Source organism: Hemitrygon akajei, unplaced genomic scaffold, assembly GCF_048418815.1.
Source record: "Hemitrygon akajei unplaced genomic scaffold, sHemAka1.3 Scf000069, whole genome shotgun sequence".
NCBI classification, from domain to species: domain Eukaryota; kingdom Metazoa; phylum Chordata; class Chondrichthyes; order Myliobatiformes; family Dasyatidae; genus Hemitrygon; species Hemitrygon akajei.
This window is the reverse complement of record NW_027331955.1, coordinates 2,844,440-2,865,306: the sequence shown is the minus strand read 5'-3', so window position 1 is coordinate 2,865,306 and position 20,867 is coordinate 2,844,440. Positions and strand designations below refer to the sequence as shown.

At 45.0% G+C, this 20,867-nt stretch overlaps 4 protein-coding genes and 1 pseudogene across 4 annotated transcripts in view; 4 read left to right on the top strand and 1 right to left on the bottom strand.

The window, feature by feature from the left end:
• LOC140722116 (uncharacterized) overlaps positions 1 to 20,867 on the bottom strand; it is a 265,387-nt gene that overhangs the window by 53,976 nt on the left and 190,544 nt on the right. The gene's annotated exons all lie outside the window — the stretch shown is intronic.
• LOC140722119 (uncharacterized) overlaps positions 1 to 20,867 on the top strand; it is a 1,111,870-nt gene that overhangs the window by 913,312 nt on the left and 177,691 nt on the right. The window lies entirely within an intron of this gene.
• Positions 1 to 20,867, top strand: part of LOC140722123 (uncharacterized) — a 161,951-nt gene that overhangs the window by 258 nt on the left and 140,826 nt on the right. The window lies entirely within an intron of this gene.
• LOC140722118 (uncharacterized) lies at positions 273 to 20,173 on the top strand. The gene is made up of 5 exons (XM_073036915.1): positions 273 to 422; positions 1,832 to 1,999; positions 4,655 to 4,822; positions 15,442 to 15,580; positions 15,966 to 20,173. The coding sequence occupies exon 5, from the start codon at positions 16,375 to 16,377 to the stop codon at positions 17,998 to 18,000; it is 1,626 nt and encodes a 541-aa protein (XP_072893016.1). The 5' UTR covers positions 273 to 422; positions 1,832 to 1,999; positions 4,655 to 4,822; positions 15,442 to 15,580; positions 15,966 to 16,374; the 3' UTR covers positions 18,001 to 20,173.
• Positions 4,889 to 15,987, top strand: LOC140722074 (catenin beta-1 pseudogene; annotated as a pseudogene).

The window sequence follows — 20,867 nt, the reverse complement described above, 5'->3', positions numbered from 1 at the left end:
TGTTGGCCGTGAGCCCCGAACTGAGGGCCAGTTACTCATTTATTTTCCAGTTATCTGGGCTCGTCAGAAATGTGTCGACTTCACTTAATCTGCATTGAACGATCCAAACCAGGAACCCAGGCTGTCTGTTTCCACAGAATTGAAATGGAAGTCCCGCCAACAGGTCACGTGAGGCTGTGCGCCGGAGATCTGCCCCGCCCTCCGCTTTGAGACGCCAGATCACGTGGTGTGATTTTGCCCATTTGGTCCCATTAACTTCCCCGAACTCGCCTCGCTTCCGGAGGCTCCTCGCATTTGTCCTGGAGCTTTATGGCTGTTGTGTCTTCTCCCGGACTGGGGTGGGTGAGAAAGGAGAACGTCCCAGGTTGTGGGAATCTTTGATTTCACAGCCTGCTTTACCGAGGGACTGTGAAGTCTCGGGGGTAAGATGGTTTTTGTAATGTGCCGATCTGTATCCAAAGGTCTCTGCCGTTCCTCACAGTCACGGGCGGAGCAGTTACCATGCAAAGCGTGAAGTGTCCGGATGGGAAACTTTCTATGGGGTGTTGATAAAAATTTGGTGAGGGTTAAAGTATATATGGCAAAGTTATTTTTGTTTCTTCTAACTTTTGTCAGTTTTGAATCTTTTATACAGTAGTATGTATCATTAATTCAGTATCTCTGGTGTGTTCTGACGTCTCCGGATCGGCTTTTCCGTGTTTACAACAGTAGGATTAGACCCGTGAGTCTGGTGTTCAAACTGTGTTTGGAAATCACACCCCCCCCCCTCACTGTCACCAGTCTGTCATTCGGTGGAAATCAAGCAGAATCTCAAGTTGCTGGAGATCTGCACTAAAAACTGTAAATATTTGAAGTCATTCTGACAAAACGTCATTAACCTGATATGTAAAGTTTGTTCCCCTCCCCGCAGCTCTTCCTTACCTGCTGAGTGTTTCTGGTAATTCCAGTTTCTTTTTATTACATTCGCCCTGGACTGGTTGATATTTCCTGAAATGGACCTGATTTAACCTGGAAATGGAAATGACTCATTCTGTGATAGTACATCAGTAAAGGAAGCACAACTTTTCCCTGTCAATTATCCCGGTACCAGTTTGTCTGTTATTCCTGGAAATGTGTTCAGTGCAGTTGTTGCTAATGAGGTTCACATGAATAATCTCAGGAATGATCGGCTTTATGTATGAGGAGTATTTGATGGTTCTGAACCTGGAGTTCAAAGGGATGATGGGGGTGGAGTTCAGAGGGACGGTGGGGGTGGTGGAGGGATGTAGGGTTAAGTAAACTTACCGAATGTTGAAAAGCCTGGATACAGTGGACATAGAGAGGATGTTTCCATTAGACGGTGAGTCTGTGATCTGACAGCACGGTCTCAGAATAAAGATGCTTCCCGTTAAAATTCATTTGAGAAACTTTTTTTGACAAAAGGTGTCTGAAGTGTAGAATTTGTTGCTGCAGAGTTTGGCTGAGGCTGCCGTTTGGATATATTTATGACGGAGATTAATATATTCAAGATTGCTAAGTAGCTACAGGGTTACAGGAGGAAGACAGGAATGTGGTGTTGGAATAAAAATCAACCATGGTTGAGTGGTGGAGCAGATCAGATGGATCAAATCACCTAATTCTGTTCCTTATGTCTTACCATGACTGAATGATGGCTCCTTCTGATCCCATATCGTCTTGTGTCATGTGAGGGACAATAACCGATTGTTCACTGAGATCATTACTGTATTGCCTTCAATGTTTAAATTTCAGTGAGATTTGTTCAGAGTAACATTAAGCAGAAATGTTTGGTTCTCCTTTTTATTAATGTGCTTCATTATCTCTCTGGTTAAAGTTAGACCTGCGGTGAGAGATTTATTGGAAGAAAAACCGCAACTGGAAGCAAACCACAACTGAAGATGAGGGAAGAGCAACAAGTGAACCAGCCCAAGAATTGAGAGCATCAACTGGAGAGAACCCATCTGACTCGGAGATTCCAGTGATTCAGTCAGGAGAAAGTTTGGTGAGTCTCATTTACTCAAACATTGGTCCTTTAGACCTTACATACCTGTACAAGGGAAGGTAGGAAACAGCTGGAGTGAGACTGAATGTGCCCAGCAGAACCAGTTATGCCTCTGTCAGACCCAGTTGCAATCAGTCCAGGTCTGATACTGTGCTTCCAGCAGCCCAGCCCTTTAAAACCACTCCCATTCTGTGGAAATCGAATCCGGAGAAAGACTCTCAGAGACCGTATAAGTACAAACTCTTTATTCCAGGTACCCGGGGCTTACTCAGTTAGTCGCTCAAACAGGAACAGTTGATGACTGTTCCCACCGAATCCAGTAACTGACCAACAATTCCCCTTACACCGTAGATATATCCATCCAGATACTACCCACACAAGACAGGCTGGAGCCAAAGCTACTTACTACATGACAGCCCTAAAGACAAATTACAAAATAGTCCTAATGGCTTACACACACAGAACAGATTGACACTGTCCTATCTCTACACATGAGTGCACAAGGAGAGAAGCATCCTGAAACCCTAGCTAGCTACCCACAAGAAGAAATATGGCTCAGCATGGCGTAGCACATTGGTTGATCATCAGCAGTTTCTTTCAGAAAAACAGGCTGCTATTTTTTTAATGAAGTGTTAACCCTTTTACCTTTTTTGATGTTAAAACCACTGTCTTTATTTGTATCTACTTATAATATAACAAATTAAGCAAAATAATCAAAAGTTAAAAGTGTTATGAGTTCACATATGTGTAAATATAACTCCCAAACCACTGAGCTCAGGGAATACCAAACTCAAAGTCTTGAGATGGTGAAGTATGAAAGTTCAGTTCATCGAGAGAGAGATATTTGTAATCCAAGGTGAATGTCGAGAGAAGGCAATTACGTTGAATTCCACAAATTCCACAGTGGTAAAACAGAATAACAGTCACCGTAGTTCTTATCCGTCGTTGTTCTAAATCCACATACGAATTATCACCAGAAGTAGCTTATCACAGGAGTACTGTCTTCAGAAGAAACTACCACCCAGGCAAGGGTTAACACACAGGTAGATTCCACAAGGTACTCCCAATCCCGATCCAACACACAAAGTATTACTGACAGTGATTTCCACAGAGTGTCCTTTCTCACAAGTGGTTACCACATAACACACATAGACATTACATACCTGTACAAAGGAAGGTAGGAAATAGTTGGAGTGAGACAGAATGTGCCCAGAAGTACCAGTTATGCCTCTGTCAGACCCAGTTGCAATCACTCCAGGTCTGGTAATGTGCTGCCAGCTGCCCAGCCCTTTGAAACCACTCCCATTCCCTCGCAGTGGTTACTCTTGCATCTTCTGAAGTAGCTTTTGGTCAGTTCTGAGTAGGGAGAGGGAAAGACAGGGGAGTGTTTATACTGACTGTCTTTCAAAAACAGTATTTGTTTGAACTTGCTGCAAACACTCTACCCATACCCTGTACTTTCTCAACTAAATTATTGACATAGATGGCAAGTAGCAATGGGTGTAACCCCAGGAAACATCACTAAGCATGGGACTCGAGTCCAAGAGACTCTCAGGGTCGGTGAGTGGCAGGTTCAGCTGTGCGACTCTGTGAGGTTGGGTCCTGGGATATCAGTTTTTGATCCAAGTAAAATCGGTGGAAATCAAGCAGAATTTCAAGTTGCTGGAGATCTGCACTAAAATCTGAAAATTTTTGAAGTCATTCTGATGAAACATTATTAACCTGAATTGTAGATCCCACAGCTATTCCCTACCTGCTGAGCATTTCTGGTAATTCCAGTTTCTTTTTATTACATTCACCTTGGACTGATTTGTGTTTCCTGAAATGGACCTGATTTAACCTGGAAATGGAAATGACTCATTCTGTGATAGTACATCAGTAAAGGAAGCACAACTTTTCCCTGTCAATTATCCCGGTACCAGTTTGTCTGTTATTGCTGGAAATGTGTTCAGTACAGTTGTTGCTAACGAAGTTTACATGAATAATCTCAGGAATGATCGGTTTTATGTTTGAGGAGCATTTGATGGCTCCGGACCTGTGCTCAATGGAGTTCAGAGGGACGGTGGGGGTGGTGGGGGGATGTATGGTTAAGTAAGCCTACCGAATGCTCAAAAGCCTGGATACACTGGAAAGGGAGGGGATGTTTCCATTAGACGGAGAGTCTGTGATCTGACCGCACAGTCTCAGAGTAAAGATACTTCTCTTTAAAACTGAGATGAGAAAAATTTTTTGGCTAAAAGATGTCTGATCTGTGGAATTTGTTGCCGCAGAGGTTGGTTGAGGCTGCCATTTGGGTATATTTATGACAGAGATTAATATATTCATGATTGCTGAGTAGCTCAGGGTTACAGGAGGAAGACAGGAATATGGTGTTGGAACAAAAATCAGCCATAGTTGAATGGTGGGGCAGACCAGATGGATCGAATCATCTAATTCTGTTCCTGTGTCTTGTATCATACCATGACTGAATGATGGCTCCTTCTTATCCCATATTGTTTTGTGACATGTGAGGGACAATAAAAGATTGTTCACAGAGATCATTAAATCTGCTTTCAATGTTTAACTGTCAGTGAGTTTTGTTCAGAGTAACATTAAGCAGAAATGTTTGGTTCTCCTTTTTATTGTTAATGTGCTTCATTATCTCTCTGGTTAAAGTTAGACCTGTGGTGAGAGATTTATTGGAAGAAAAACCGCAACTGGAAGCAAACCACAACTGAAAACGTGGGAACAGCAACAAGTGAACCAGCCCGAGGACTGAGAGCATCAACTGGAGAGAACCCATCTGACTCAGGGTTTCCATTGATTCAGTCAGGAGAAAGTTTGGTGAGTCTCATTTTCTCAAACACTGGTCCTTTAGACATTACATACCTGTACAAAGGAAGCTAGGAAATGGTTGGGAGTGAGACTGAATGTGCCCAGAAGAACCAGTTGTAAGGAAGCCCTCCCAATGTTCCCTTTAAACTTTTCACCCTGCACCCTTAACCCAAATACTCTGGGGTTTTTTCTCCCCTTGCCTCAGTGGATAAAGCCTGCTTGCATTCACTCTATCTGTACCCATCATAATGTTATATACCTCTATCAAGTCTCCACTCATTCTTCTACGCTCCAAGGAATAAAGTCCTAACCTATTCAACCTTTCTCTATAACTCAGTTTCTCAAGTCCCAGCAACATCCTTGTAAACCTTCTCTGCACTCTTTCAACCTTATTAATATCCTTCCTGTAATTCGGTGACTAAAACTGCACACAGTACTCCAAATTCGGCCTCACCAATGCCTTATACAATCTCACCATAACATTCCAAGTCTTATACTCAATACTTTGATTCATAAAGGCAATGTACTAAAAGCTCTCTTTGCCACCCTATCTACCTGTGACACCACTTTTAGGGAATTTGGAATCAGTATTCCTAGATCCTTCTGTTCTAGTGCATTCCTCAGTGCCCTACCATTTACCCTGTATGTTCTACCTTGTTTTTTCCTTCCAAAGTGAAATACCTCACACATGTCTGTATTAAACTGCATCTGCCGTTTTTCAGCCCATTTTCTAGCTGGTCCAGATCCCTCTGCAAGCGTTGAAAACCTTCTTCACTGTCCACTACTCCTCCAATCCTTGTATCATCAGCAAATTTGCTGATCCAATTTACCAAATTATCATCCAGATCATTGATATAGTTAGTAAATAACAATGGACCCAGCACTGATCCCTGTGGCACACCACTAGTCACAGGCCTCCACTCAGAGAAGCAATCTTCCACTACCACTCTCTGTCTTCTTCCATTGAGCCAATGTCTAATCAAATTTACTACAAATTTACTACCTTACCATGTACCTGAATCTTCCTAAGTAACCTCCGGTGCGGGACTTTGTCAAAGACCTTACTGAAGTCCATACAGACAACATCCACTGTCTTGCTTTCATCCACTTTCCTTGTAACCTCCTCGAAAACCTCTAATAGATTTGTTGAACATGACCTACCACACACAAAGCCATGTTGACTTGCCCTAATAGGTCCCTGTCTATCTAAATGCTTGTAGATCCTATCTCTTGGTACTCCTTCCAATAATTTACCCACTACCAACGTCAAACTTACCGGCCTATAATTTCCTGGATTACTTTTAGAGCCTTTTTTATACAGCAGAACAACATCAGCTATCCTCAAATCCTCTGGCACCTCACCCGTAGGTAACGACATTTTAAATATATCTGCCAGGGCCCCTGCAATTTCAACACTAGTCTCCTTCAAAGTCCGAGGGAACACCCTGTCAGGTCCTGGAGATTTATCTCCTCTGACTTGCCTCAAGATAGTAAGCTCCTCCTCCTCTTCTATCTGAAAAGGTTCCATGACCTCACGAATTGTTTGCCTTATTTCCATTAACTCCATACCAGTTTCCTTAGTAAATACAGGCGCAAAAAAAACCCCATTTAAGATCTCCCCCATTTCTTTTGGTTCCTTAAATAGCCGACCACTCTGATCTTCAATAGGACCAATTTATCCCATATCTGTAGAAGCTCTGAAGTAATTGTGTAGAGCACTAATTCATTCTGGGGCCACGACTACTGCTCCTTCACTAAGCGGCAAGGGCAATCCGGAAGAGGAGGAAGTGGATACCAGTCATGTGCTCTATGAATGGGAACAGGGTTTCTCCCAGTCCTTCACACCAGAACAAGTAACTGATATTGATGGACAGTATGCTATGACAAGAGCCCAGCGGGTTCGTGCTGCCATGTTCCCTGAAACACTAGATGAAGGCATGCAAATCCCATCCACACAGTTCGATGCAGCGCACCCAACCAATGTGCAGCGCTTAGCTGAACCTTCACAGATGCTGAAACATGCTGTTGTTAACCTAATTAACTATCAGGATGATGCAGAACTGGCTACACGAGCTATACCTGAACTGACAAAACTGCTCAATGATGAGGACCAGGTTGTGGTAAATAAAGCTGCTGTGATGGTCCATCAGCTGTCAAAGAAAGAAGCCTCTCGCCATGCCATTATGCGCTCCCCTCAGATGGTATCTGCTATTGTCCGTACCATGCAGAACACTAATGATGTGGAAACTGCACGCTGCACAGCTGGAACATGTTACAACATGGAAAAAGCTGATCTTACCTTACGCTCTGCGATAGAGACGGCCAGTTCGATAGAGGCTGCGCAACTGTACGCCGAAGAAGTCCAACCGAGCCATTCCCCGGTTCCGAGCGAATTCGCCAACGCCGCAGCCAGTCGCGGTATCTCAAACCCCACGAATTCGCCAGGTATGAGACTCTGTTACTTTTGTGGGCTTCGGAAACATGCACGAGAACTCTGTCCGGCGCGCGAAGCGACTTGTTCTCGCTGTGGGAAGAAGGGCCATTTCGCCAAGGTCTGTAAATCTAAACCGCGCCCGGGGTCGAGCAGCGCCGCGTCTGAGACCTGGGGGCCGCCATTTTGCATGACCGGATGTGGACAACCATCTTTGCCGGCGTCACCTGGCCCCGCCCCTACCTACCCGTGTGCGACCTGGGAGCCGCCCTCTTGCATGCCCGGATGTGAGCGGCCATCTTTGCCGGCGTCACCAGGCCCCGCCCCCGCCTCGCCATCTTGCATGCCCGGATGTGAGCGGCCATCTTTGCCGGCGTCACCAGGCCCCGCCCTCGACACGCCCAGTTCAACGGACTGCCAAAGCAACCTCATATCTTCTTTTAGCCCTCCTGATTTCTTAAGTATTTGTTTGCACTTTTTATACTCCTCAAGTACCTTCTTTGCTCCCTGTTTCTTACACATGTCATACATCTCTCTCTTCTTTATCAGAGTTCCAATATCCCTCGAGAACCAAGGTTCCTTATTCTTATTCACTTTGCCTTTAATGCTGAGACTTTGTTCCCAGCGTGTCCTCGTGGGCCATCCAGAAATGATTTCAGCTGGTGACAGCCCTGTTTTCCCCTGTGGGGTAGCCCTCATGTGGAATCGGGCTAATGGTCGGACCTTCAACCAAGTGAGTCCAGTCTCCGCTGTTAGTCTGGCCAGTTTACTCTTCAGAGTGCCATTGGCTCTTTCCACTCTGCCAGCGGCCCGTGGGTGGTATACACAGTGGAATTGTTGCTTGATAGCTAGTTTGTTACATACTCCTTCATTTACTTTCACCACAAAGTGTGGGCCATTGTCAGAGCTCAGCATCTCTGTCAGGCCGTACCTGGGAATTATATCCCGTAATAATACATTCACAACAGTCAGCAGGATTGATGGTAGATGGAATTGCTTCAATCCATCTACTAAGCATATCTATAATAACTAAGCAGTATCTATAGCAATCTACTCTAGGCAATTCAATAAAATCAACTTGTAGACACGAGAAAGGTCCAACTGTCAAGGGAGTCGTACCCGGTGTGCAGGGCCCAGGTGTGTACAATTATGTACATAATCAAACAATATTGGTAAAAACTGTGTAGGAACACAAACCTGTCCCGCTGGGGTGATCCAAAAACCTGGGTCGGGGTCTTTCTGGCACCCCATCAGAAGCCCTGTTTGCGCTCCTCCTCGGAGACGTCCCCCTGAAAAGTACGCACCTCCCGCATGTCTGGCAAACCTGTTCTGCTTAAGTCACAGAAGGTTGTTTGACAGGAACCCGAGGGGACTACAACTACTGAGGATTTTGCCACAGTTTTCGCTGTCCAATCTGCTGAAGCATTGCCTTTAGTGACCAGGTTAGACGTGCGGGTGTGGGCTGCACATTTATTAATAGCCAAAACTCGAGGTAGCTGTAGAGCGGTGAGTAAGTTGTTTACAAAGGTGGCATTACTAATGGGGTGGCCAGAGGAAGTCAGGAATCCCCATGTTCCCAGAGAGCCCCGTAGTCATGTGCCATTCCAAATGCATAGCAGGAGTCTGTGTAAATGTTCCCACTTCTGTCTGTTGCTGGGATACAGGCACTAGTCAAACAGCTCAGCCTTCTGGGTGGAAAAAGCTGCTTCTAAAGAGGCTTGCTCAATTAATTCACTGTCCATCACTATCGTATAGTCAGAATATTGCTTTCCTGCTCGATCCAGAAAAGAGCTTCCATCCTCATAAAACGGTGTCTTGGGCTAGAGGGGGTAATACGGAATGGATGGGAGAGTCTGTCCTTCTTTCACAGTGATCCGGACAGGTTAGAGGGGGTATTGCAGAATGGATGGGAGAGTCTGTCCTTCTTTCACAGTGATCCGGACAGGCTAGAGGGGGTATTGCAGAATGGATGGGAGAGTCTGTCCTTCTTTCACGGTGATCCGGACAGGAGGCAGTTGGTGCGGCCGACTTCATGGTCTGCAGTTGCTCAGAGATTGGGTACAACGCCTTGCGTTTGGTCAATATTAAAAGAGAGTTTTACTAGATAATAGAAAATAGACAGTAGGTGCAGGAGTAGGCCATTTGGCCCTTCTAGCCAGCACCACCATTCACTGTGATCATGGCTGATCATACACAATCAGTATCCCGTTCCTGCCCTCTCCCCATACCCCTTGACCCCGCTATCTATAAGAGCTCTATCTAACTCTCTCTTTAATGCATCCAGAGATTTGGCCTCCACTGCCTTCTGGGGCAGAGCATTCCACATATCCACCACACTCTGGGTGAAAAAGTTTTTCCGCATCTCAGTTCTAAATGGCCTACCCCTTATTCTTAAACTGTGGCCTCTAGTTCTGGACTCACCCATCAGCGGTAACATGCTTCCTGCCTCCAGCGTTTCTAATCCCTTAATAATCTTATATGTTTCAATCAGATTCCCTCTCATCCTTCTAAATTCCAGTGTATACAAGCCCAGTCGCTCCAATCCTTCAACATATGACAGTCCCACCATTCTGGGAATTAACCTTGTGAACATATGGTGCACTCCCTCAATAACAAAAATGTCCTTCCTCAAATTTGGAGACCAAAAACTGCACACAATTCTCCAGGTGGGATCTCACCAGGGCCCTGTACAGCTGCAGAAGGACCTCTTTACTATTTTCAATTCCTCTTGTTATAAAGGCCAGCATGACATTAGCTTTCTTTACTGCCTGTTGTACCTGCATGCTTGCTTTCATTGACTGATGTACAAGAACACCTAGATCTCGTTGTACTTCCCTTTTTCCTAACTTGACTCCATTTAGATAATTGTGTTCCTGTTCTTGCCACCAAAGTGGATAACCTCAGATTTATCCACATTAAACTGCATCTGCCATACATTTGCCCACTCACCCAACCTGTCCATGTTACCTTGCATTCTCATAACATCCTCCTGACATTTAACACTGCCACCCAGCTTTGTGTCATCAGCAAATTTGCTAGTTACTTTTAATGCCTTCATCTAAATCATTAATGTAAATTTTAAACAGCTGCGGTCCTAGCACCGAACCTTGCAGTACCCCACTGGTCACAGCCAGTGTCCCGTCCCGTCTTCACTTCCAACTCCTTCCAGTATCGGGGTTAGCTCACAGGAAATCCTGCCAGTCTCCTTGGTGCTGGAGGCTTGTTTTGTCAGGGTGTAGGCAGGGAACCCAGGGCAAATCCTGATGCTGGTATGGGGAACCACCAGTCCTGTCTGTCACCAAAGGAAATCCAGAACTTCGGACAGTAATGAACTGCCCCCTCTTCCTTTAATGTGTCCAATCACCGTGAATGGGAAATTCTGTCCCTCGAGGGGTGCATAATATTGGCTTTCCTCAGTGACGCACCCCGTAGGGTCTGTACCTCAGTCGACTGTACTTCCTTAGAAGGTTGGCGTCATTCAATGTCTGTAGTGAGATGCTGAAGATGTTCTATAGGTCAGTTGTGGAGAGCGCCCTCTTCTTTGTGGTGGCGTGTTGGGGAGGCAGCATTAAGAAGAGGGACGCCTCACGTCTTAATAAGCTGGTAAGGAAGGCTGGCTCTGTCGTGGACAAAGTACTGGAGAGTTTAACATCGGTAGCTGAGCGAAGGGCGCTGAGTAGGCTACGGTCAATTATGGAAAACTCTGAACATCCTCTACATAGCACCATCCAGAGTCAGAGAAGCAGTTTCAGTGACAGGTTACTATCGATGCAATGCTCCTCAGACAGGATGAAGAGGTCAATACTCCCCAATGCCATTAGGCTTTACAATTCAACCGCCAGGACTTAAGAACTTTTTAAAAGCTATTATTAATGCTTTTTGAGATAGTGATTTAGATGCATATCATATTTTTTACTGAGTTAAGTATTGTATGTAATTAGTTTTGAAACAACAAGTGTATGGGACATTGGAAAAAAAAAAGTTGAATTTCCCCATGGGGATGAATAAAGTATCTATCTATCTATCTATCAAAGCACAGAGTCACATGAGAGTCGACCGCTGGCGGAAGGGGTTCAAACGCAGTGGAGTCCAGATTAAGTGCCCACCACTGGGGGGGGGGTTCAGAAACTGGGGAAGCTGTCGGTTGTTTGCCAGTTGCAGGGTGATAGAGAATCTGTGCAGAGAATCTCAACTTCCAACAGACAGAGCAAGTCTCTCCCTGCTAGATTACACCCCCGGACTGGTGGTGACTGTAAATGAAACCTCACACTGGTTCCCCTGGAGTTCCAGCTGCAGTGGCTGGGTACGTGAATACATACGTTCCGTGTCTTCGAACCCAGACAGAGTGATTGTAGTGTCTGATAGATTGAATCCCTTGTCCGATCCTATTTCCTGATCGAGAGTGGTTGTGATTGCCCCCACATCAGTCATAAACAGAAATGAAATTTCAGCAACTTGCAATATTACATTGGGCTCTTCTTCAGGGGTAGAATTCACAGTAGGAAGCATCCTTGCTTGTCAATTTCTAAATGTGTTGTTGTCCCCACCTGTCCGTTGGTAGGTTTTTGTTCCCATTTCTGATCCCCAGATATAGCCCACTCACATCCTCCTTTCCACTGAACATAGTCACCTTTAATATTAGTTCCCTTCAGGGTTGATCGGGATTCGAAAGTCAGGTCGCAATGATATGTCAAAGCTCATCACATTCGATTTCGGTCATTGTCAGGCCAATCCATATTATTTTTAATCGTTTTGGCTATCTATATTGGTAAGCGATAGAACAGTAGAGCATTGAACTGGGGGACAGATTCCCATCATTAAAGGCTTGGTCTCCTGCGAAAGTGCCGTAGCAGGCCACAAATCACTCTCAATAGCCTGGTCCCGATTCCCCAGGCTTAGGTTTGCATTCAAGTACTTTAGTGATGTTTATAGGTTGCTAGAGAGCCCTTCCCAAGGCTTGAATAATCTGGTCTGTCTGTTCATTCTCACTATGTTTTCCCACCTGTAACTCCTGATAGCTTTGGTATCTCAAATCTGCCTTCCATTTCCACCCCTCGTCATGCAGAATCTTGTGGAGTCGCAGTAAACATTTTTGTACTGCGGACACACTGAGCAAACTGTGCTGGTTTTTCTTTTCTATCTGGGGCCTGATTCATGATCATTATCATTTCTTGAGGCTTCCAGGGTGCATACACAGGGATCACTGAGGGCTGTCGCTCCTCCTGCTCGTGGATTGGGCAGCATTCGGGTGGGAATTGTCTTTGTGGAGCCATTAACTCTGTGGTTTTATTAGATTCTTCCCTCCCTGTCTCGGAATAATCCTCAGTATTCCCATTCGGGATCTTACAGTAAAGTGAACCTCCCTTCCCTGTCCTGCTGTGTTACCCGAGCAACCACCATTGGGGTTTGGGGGCACTGGGTGCACTTGGCCCCTGGTAAGGTAGGAGAGGTACGGGGTCGGGTGGTGCCCACTCCTCATCACGGTCACTGTCCTCCGGTCCTGTTCACCCTGTACACATCAGACTTACAATATAACTCGGAGTCCTGCCATGTGCAGAAGTTCGCTGATGACACGGCCATAGTAGGGTGTGTCAGGAATGGACAGGAGGAGGAGTATAGGAAACTGATACAGGACTTTGTGATATGGTGCAACTCAAACTACCTGCGTCTCAATATCACCAAGACCAAGGAGATGGTGGTGGACTTTAGGAGACCTAGGCCTCATATGGAGCCAGTGATCATTAATGGAGAATGTGTGGAGCAGGTTAAGACCTACAAATATCTGGGAGTACAGTTAGATGAGAAGCTAGACTGGACTGCCAACACAGACGCCTTGTGCAGGAAGGCACAGAGTCGACTGTACTTCCTTAGAAGGTTGGCGTCATTCAATTTCTGTAGTGAGATGCTGAAGATGTTCTATAGGTCAGTTGTGGAGAGCACCCTCTTCTTTGCGGTGGCGTGTTGGGGACGCAGCATTAAGAAGAGGGACGCCTCACGTCTTAATAAGCTGGTAAGGAAGGCGGGCTCTGTCGTGGGCACAGAACTGGAGAGTATAACATCGGTAGCAGAGCGAAGGGCACTGAGTAGGCTACGGTCAATCATGGAAAACCCTGAACATTCTCTGCATAGCACCATCCAGAGACAGAGAAGCAGTTTCAGCGACGGGTTGCTATCGATGCAAAGCTCCTCAGACAGGATGAAGAGATCACTACTCCCCAATGCCATTCGGCTTTACAATTCAACCGCCAGGAGTAAGATATGTTAAAGTGCCGGGGTTAGGACTGAGCTTAAGTTACCATTCAATGTATTTAAATAGTTAAGTATTGTATGTAATTAGCTCTGCTACAATAAGTGTATGGGGCATTGGAAAAAATGTTGAATTTCCCCATGGGGATGAATAAAGTATCTATCTATCTATCAAACAGGGTCGGTATGACAGACATGGGTTTGGGATCCCTTGTTTCCCTATCAGTATGTAACAAAACCCGATTTCCTTCGGGATCAATAAAGTATATCTGTCTGTCTGACGTTCCTGCCCTTCTCTCCTATCTAGGCCGGCCTTGGTTTGCTTACTTTGTTTTTCCTGCTCTCATTTTTGGCATCCATGCACCCATTCACACTTCACTTTTAGCGTCTCCCAACCTTTGCAGTACATACCTCTATCCCGTTGTCACATGCATTCTTACTCCAACTTGTTAGTAATATTCTGTTCCACTGCACATCTGCTTTTCCTTCCATTCCCTTTACAACAATTTCCACTTCATTCCACAGTTCATTTTCCATATCAAATTTACTGCTTATTCTCATGAGGTAATATCCCAGGTTCCCCGCCAGTGGCCACATATTGTTCCCCGATTTCTTATTCAGCGCTGCACTCAACATTTGAAAATCTTTTTCCTTGTCTGGAAAACTCTCAATCGACTGCAATTGACCCATGTTCTCTTTGTCACTTAATCGGCACAAAACCTCCTGCTCAATTATCAATCAGGTAAATTTACCCGGTTGGCACCTCCTGCGCAATTGATTAATTTACATGGCACATCTGCCTCCTGCCCACAAGCTAAGCAATCAGCCTTGGGTGAGGGACTGTACCTCCAAAGGAACTAACGGACAGCGACAAAAGTTAAAATACCTATTGGGCACCTGGTCAGTCTCTGCAGTCCCCAGAGTGGTCCAGCCAGTTGTTCAGCCCGTCTGCTTGGCACTCCCTGTATTGGGATCCTGTTCATGATGACAAATGTTGAAAGTTGAATCCAAATAAAACTCGGGAGCCCAGTTTCTTATCATCACCACAGTTTATTGTGCATTCTCCTGCAGGAGTTTGAGACCCAGTTGTCAAAGGGAAGGCACATAAGCACTGCCACCATCTTAACAACTGGACTGACTTGTTATGGACTCAGGTTACAGCCGTATACTTGTACATATCAAGCCCATACATTACTCTTGCAAGATGTTATTTGAACTGGTACACCCAACACGTCTGTTGGTGCAAAACTTAATTACTTAGAATTGAGAGTTTGCTAAATCAAGGCTTTAATTACTGATGGATGTACTGTCCAGTCCTTGTCAGTTATTCCCTTTGCAAGGCCCTGTTTAATTACAAACAGAAGTTCATTCCTGTCCTATCAGTGAGTCCTCCTCCATTTACTCAAACAAGAGTACAATCGTTATCAGCTAATGACGGTATAATGTATAATGTTATCAGCTAATGAGAGTACAATGTATAATGTTATCAGTTCTCAGTGTGTCTCTATGCAAGCTGCAGAGAGCTTGTAATGGGCCTGTCTTAGCTAAATGCTGAAGACTGAGTTCACTTCGGTTCAAAATTCCAATTCAGTCCCAATTATTCTTTTAGCCAGAGATTACATAGGTTCAAAATGATTTTTTTTATATATCCTCAATTCCTCAGGTGGGTTCAGGGGAAATATTTATGTCCAATATAGAAACTGGTGTTACATCTGTGTATTGTGGTGATGCAAAAGTTGCTGGAGAATTTGCAAGTGGGAAGAAGTGGAGTTATATTTGCAAATCTCAATTTTTAAAGCATAGTTTAGCAAGCAAACCACATAATGGACAATGTACAAAAGCTTTGGTGAGAAAATCCTTCATTACCCGTTACAGGCCTGCTACATAGGTTGTGTGAGCGTGCAAATGAACTCATTCATGTATAATGTGTAATGTCCTTGTTTATGTTAAGAGCCTTTTTTAGGTGTATAAGCTGATGAGGGGCATTGATCGTGTGCATAGCCAGAGGATATTTTCCCAGAGCTGAAATGGCTAACACGAGGGAGCAGAGTTTTACGATGCTTGGAAACAGATGCTGAGGGGATGTCAGGGTAAGTTTTTTTTACACAGTGAGTGGTGGGTGCATGGAATGCACTGCTGGCTTTTTGTGTGAGAGTATTTCAGTTACTGTTGGGCCAGGGACCCATTCATCTCAGTGGGAACAGGGAATACTAATGGAGAGAGTCAAACTGAGCCAGGTCACAGATTGGAGATGGCAGAAATGCCCCATTCTTATAGACACAGGAAGGATATCCGAGAGTTTAGTGGTCATTCCAGATACCAGCACTGTGCCCAGTTAGAAGATGTTTTCTCTCTCCAACTTGGGTTGAACTTCACTGTAACAGTGTGTTGCCAGATCACACCTTGACAACTCAAGTGATCTCATCTGAAATGTTGTCCTGCACGCATTGATTGATTCTGTAAATCTTTTTACAGGTTAAAAATGACAAAGAATTAATCTATGGGAATCTTGAACACCACACACCAGTTTTGCTGTCTCTATCCAGATATTTAAGAAGTGGAGCAAAGGATTTCCTCGATCATCCTTCCCACTCAGACTGTGGGGAGGGACTCACTCTATCATCTGACCAACTGGCACGCCTGTCATTTTAAACAAGGGGGAAAACCCATTCATCTGCTCAGACAGTCGGAATGAATTCAGTTGGAAATTTCAACTGAAGGGACATCACCAAGTTCACACTGGGCAAGGCCATTCACCTGTTCTGTGAGTGAGAAGGGATTCAGTCGGTCTTCTCACCTGTGGACACACCAGTATATCACACTGGGGCAGAGGCTGGTCATCTGCTGAATTTGTGGGGAAGGATTCACTCGGTCATCTGACCTAATGGCTCACCAGAGAGTTCACACCGGGGAGCGGCCATTCACCTGCTCAGACTGTGGGAAGGGATTCACTCGGTCATCCGACCTACTGGGACATAAGTTAGTTCACACTGGGGAGAGGCCATTCCTCTGCTCATTCTGTGGGAAAGGATTCATTTCATCATCTAACCTGAAGGTACATCAGCGAGTTCACACTGGTGAGAAGCCATACACCTGCTTAGACTGTGGGAAGAGATTCACTTGCTCATCGGAACTGAAGGTACATCAGCGCGTTCACACTGGGGAGCGGCCGTTCAGCTGCTCAGACTGTGGGAAGAGATTCACTCGGTCATATCAGCTGAAGCTACATCAGAGAATTCACACTGGAGAGAGGCCATTCACCTGCTCAGACTGTGGGAAGAGATTCACTCGGTCAATCGACCTCCTGGGTCACAAGTTGGTTCACACTCAGGAGAGGCCGTTCATCTGCACAGACTGTGGGAAGGGATTCACTGCGTCATCTCAACTACAGAGACACCAGCGAGTTCACACCAGGGAGAGGCCGTTCACCTGCACAGAATGTGGGAAGGGATTCAGTCGATCATGTCAACTACAGACACACCGGCGAGTTCACACTGGCGAGAGGCCATTCATCTGCTCGGAATGTGCAAAGGGATTCAGTCAGGCATCTCACCTACTGAGACACCAGCGAGTTCACACTGGGGAGAGGCCATTCACCTGCTCAGACTGTGGGAAGGGTTTCAATTGCTCATCCCAACTGAAGGGACATCAGCGAGTTCACACTGGAGAGAACCCGTTCACCTGCTCAGACTGTGGGAAGGGATTCACTTGCTTATCCCAAATGAAGGTACATCAGCGAGTTCACACTGGAGAGAGGCCATTCACCTGCTCAGACTGTGGGAAGGGATTCACTCGGTCATCCCATCTGAAGGAACATCAGCGAATTCACATTCGGGAGAGGCCGTTCACCTGCTCAGACTGTGGGAAGGGATTCATTCAGTCACATGAATTACTGGTACACAAGTCAGTTCACACTGGGGAGTGGCCATTCACCTGCTCAGACTGTGGGAAAGGATTCACTCTGTCACACGCACTACTGGTACACCAGTCAGTTCACACTGGGGAGTGGCCATTCAACTGTTCAGTCTGTGGGAAGGGATTCACTTGCTCATCCCTAATGAAGGTACATCAGCGAGTTCACACTGGAGAGAGGCCGTTCACCTGCTCAGTCTGTGGGAAGGGATTCACTTGTGCATCCCAACTGAAGGTACATCAGCGAATTCACACTGGGGAGAAGCCGTTTACCTGCTCAGACTGTGGGAAGGGATTCACTTGCTCATCCCAACTGAAGGTACATCAGCGAATTCACACTGGGGAGAAGCCGTATACCTGCTCAGACTGTGGGAAGGGATTCACTTGTTCATCCCAACTGAAGGTACATCAGCGAATTCACACTGGGGAGAAGCCGTTTACCTGCTCAGACTGTGGGAAGGGATTCACTTGTTCATCCCAACTGAAGGTACATCAGCGAATTCACACTGGGGAGAAGCCGTTTACCTGCTCAGACTGTGGGAAGGCATTCACTCAGTCATTTCAACTACAGAGACACCAGCGAATTCACACTGAGTAGAGGCCGATCAACTGGTCAGACTTTGGGAAAAGTTTCTCTCAGCCAAATTGTGCATCATTGAGTTCACACTGGGAAGAGGACATTCACCTGCTGTGAATGTGGGAAGGGATTCATTCACTTATCTATCCTTATGACACACTACCTGGTTCACAATGGGGAGAGGCAAATCTGCTGCTGTGAATGTGGAAAGGGACTCACTCAGTCATCTAACTGATGTAACCCTCGCTTTGGCTAGCAGCTTAATATAAGGGGGTGAAAGCCACCCAGCCCGGCCAAACATAAGAAATCTCATTTGGGTGGATGCTGTGTGGTGTGTCCCCTGAAATGACACAATATGTGATTTAATGATTGATCTTTATAATTCATTCTCTGACTATAGGGTTAGTAAAGAAAACAAAATAAAATAAAAAGGGCCCACTCTCTCCATTCACGTCTTCTCATCTCTCCCCAGCAAAAAACCGTGAAAATCTCTCTTCCAGACTCACAAGAAAAAAAACCATTTCTGCCATTGGAAAGCCTCTCATTCCAAAACCCTGTTATCTCTAGTCGTAACCTAAACATTGCTGCTACAGAGAAACCATTACATCACCAGTGAACCCTTACAGCGTGTTACACTTGTGGCAGACTACCGGGTTCACACTGGGGAGAAAGTTTCAATAAGCTTCATGCTGGATATTTGTCCATCACCATTGCTGAATGTAATTTCGAGAGTGACTGTCGGTGCTGAACTGTGCAATTATTGCTGCTGCTCACCACACCCAGTTCTGCACCCTGGTCACTGGGCATGGGAGGAGTTTCTTCTGCTGCATATTCACCTTTAATGGGACAGGAGTTTAATATTCTGCATCTGAGACAAATAAATCAGTTCCATTTTAAACCCTGTCCTTGGTGAATTTACATCACACCTATTGTACAGTAGAGAGTAAACTCAGGCCGGCTGGACCCTGCTAGTGATTCTGTTCCAGGACAGTCCTTTTAAATCTTCCCCTGTTCTTCACCTCTTCCTCTCTCTGTAGTGGGTTCCAAACAGTCACCACTCTGTGGGTGAAGTGCTTTCCCTTGAATTCTCTGCAGACTGAAGAAGTTAAGCTGACTGCAGTTCTGACTGAGATGTTCTTTACCCCTGAAATCTCTGGGCTGATGAAGAATTAATTTTGGAGTTACCCTCCTTACTCATGGCTCATTTCCACATTGTGGGTCATTTTCTCTGCTTCTAAAGGGTTGTTAGAAAACACCACTGTCCTCTAAAGACTGAAAGCAGAATGGGAAACCATTAGATGGATGTTCAATGGAGCAGGGTCAGAAACCAGAGGCGGGTCTGGACAGGGCAGAGTTTGGAGATCTGGACGACGATCGGGGTAAGAACTTATGATGAGGAGAAGGGAATCAGCAGCGGGGCGTGGCAACAAATGACAGAGTAGCAACATTTGGAAGCAGATTGATAGAGAAAATCTTTTGGTGGTTTGACTGATGACACAAACTATACCCGTGTGACATCTGTGTGTTGGGAATGGTTTCAGCTATTGAGGGTGTTATTCCCGCTTGTTTATCCTGTAATATTATATCTGGATAGTGATTATGGATTGGCCTATCTGTAACAATGTATTGATTGTCATATAATTTATAAGATTTTGACTCTAAAACTGGATCAGGCTTGAACTTACAGTGCCTGTATGAAGTGATGGAGGGCAATCATGAGTCAGTATTTAAAGCAAGAATTTGGTGAATGATATTGTATCTTTATAAGTAATCAGATTGAGCTAAATTCCTGCTGGATCCTGGAATGTGTTGGATTGTGTCTGGTTTATCTTGGCCTTTTCTGCACTTACTGCCTTAAATACAAACAATATTGTATGTATTTTTGATATTTTTTCCCCCTTTTGTTAACCAGCTTGTCCTGTATTCCTGCAAGGAACCCCTCTGTTTCTGGGAAGAGGAGTCCAACTCTCAGTCAGGTGCTCGATGCTTCCTTGTCAACATCTCATCTGCTCAGATTGTTGCGATGCCATACTCATTCCACTTCTCAATGTTTTCTTCCAGAGTGATGATTTATTTTTCTGAGTTGGCCTCTCATTTAATTTATCTGATCTGTATTCCATATCACAACTGTATATACACACATGGAGTGCTGAATCCAGTTCATTTTTCTTGAAAATATAGAAGTTTTATCTGACTGTTGTGTGATCTTTCCTCATGTGTTATTTCTCTTCCTCCTGTCCAAGGTAGTGTTAATCTAAGTGGGTTTCAGTGTAAATGCTCTTTTCTAAAGCTTTCTAAAATTCTTATTTACCATTGTAAATTTTACTGATTGAAATGGGACCAATATATTTTTCTTATTAATGTCAATGCCGGTATTGAAGAAAGTGTTTATTGCCCTTGTTGTATTTGTAAACTAGTGAGCTCTGTTTGACAGAACTTTTTAAGCCGTGAACTAATTTTTTTCAAAGGTTTTCCCTATTTCGCACCACTTTCCATTTCTTTGCTTGTTGATATTCCAGATACGTGGGTATCAAGAGTCCCGGTGAAGGGTCTTGGCCCGAAATGTTGATTCCCATCCATAGATGCTGCCTGACATGCTGAGCTCCTCCAGCACTCTGTGTGTAGTTCTCTAGATTTCTATCATCTGCAGGCCCTCTTGTTTCTCAGATACTTAATAACGAGCCGGTAGTAGGGTTGTGTAGCTCCTTTGGTAAAATATTAACTAAACTCATTATAAAGATGTTGTATAGGGTTGGAAGGTGCAGAATCTCTAGGTAGACAAGAACAAGCTGGTAGTGGGGTTGTGTGGCTCTGTTGGTAAAATATTAGATAAAATCATTAGAAAGAGGTGGCAAAGGGTTGGAAGTTGTAGAATCAAGGAACAGCAA

Bases quoted from the DNA above. Each gene is read 5' to 3' on its own strand.
- LOC140722118 (XM_073036915.1), top strand. From the start codon at position 16,375: ATGGCTCACCAGAGAGTTCACACCGGGGAGCGGCCATTCACCTGCTCA.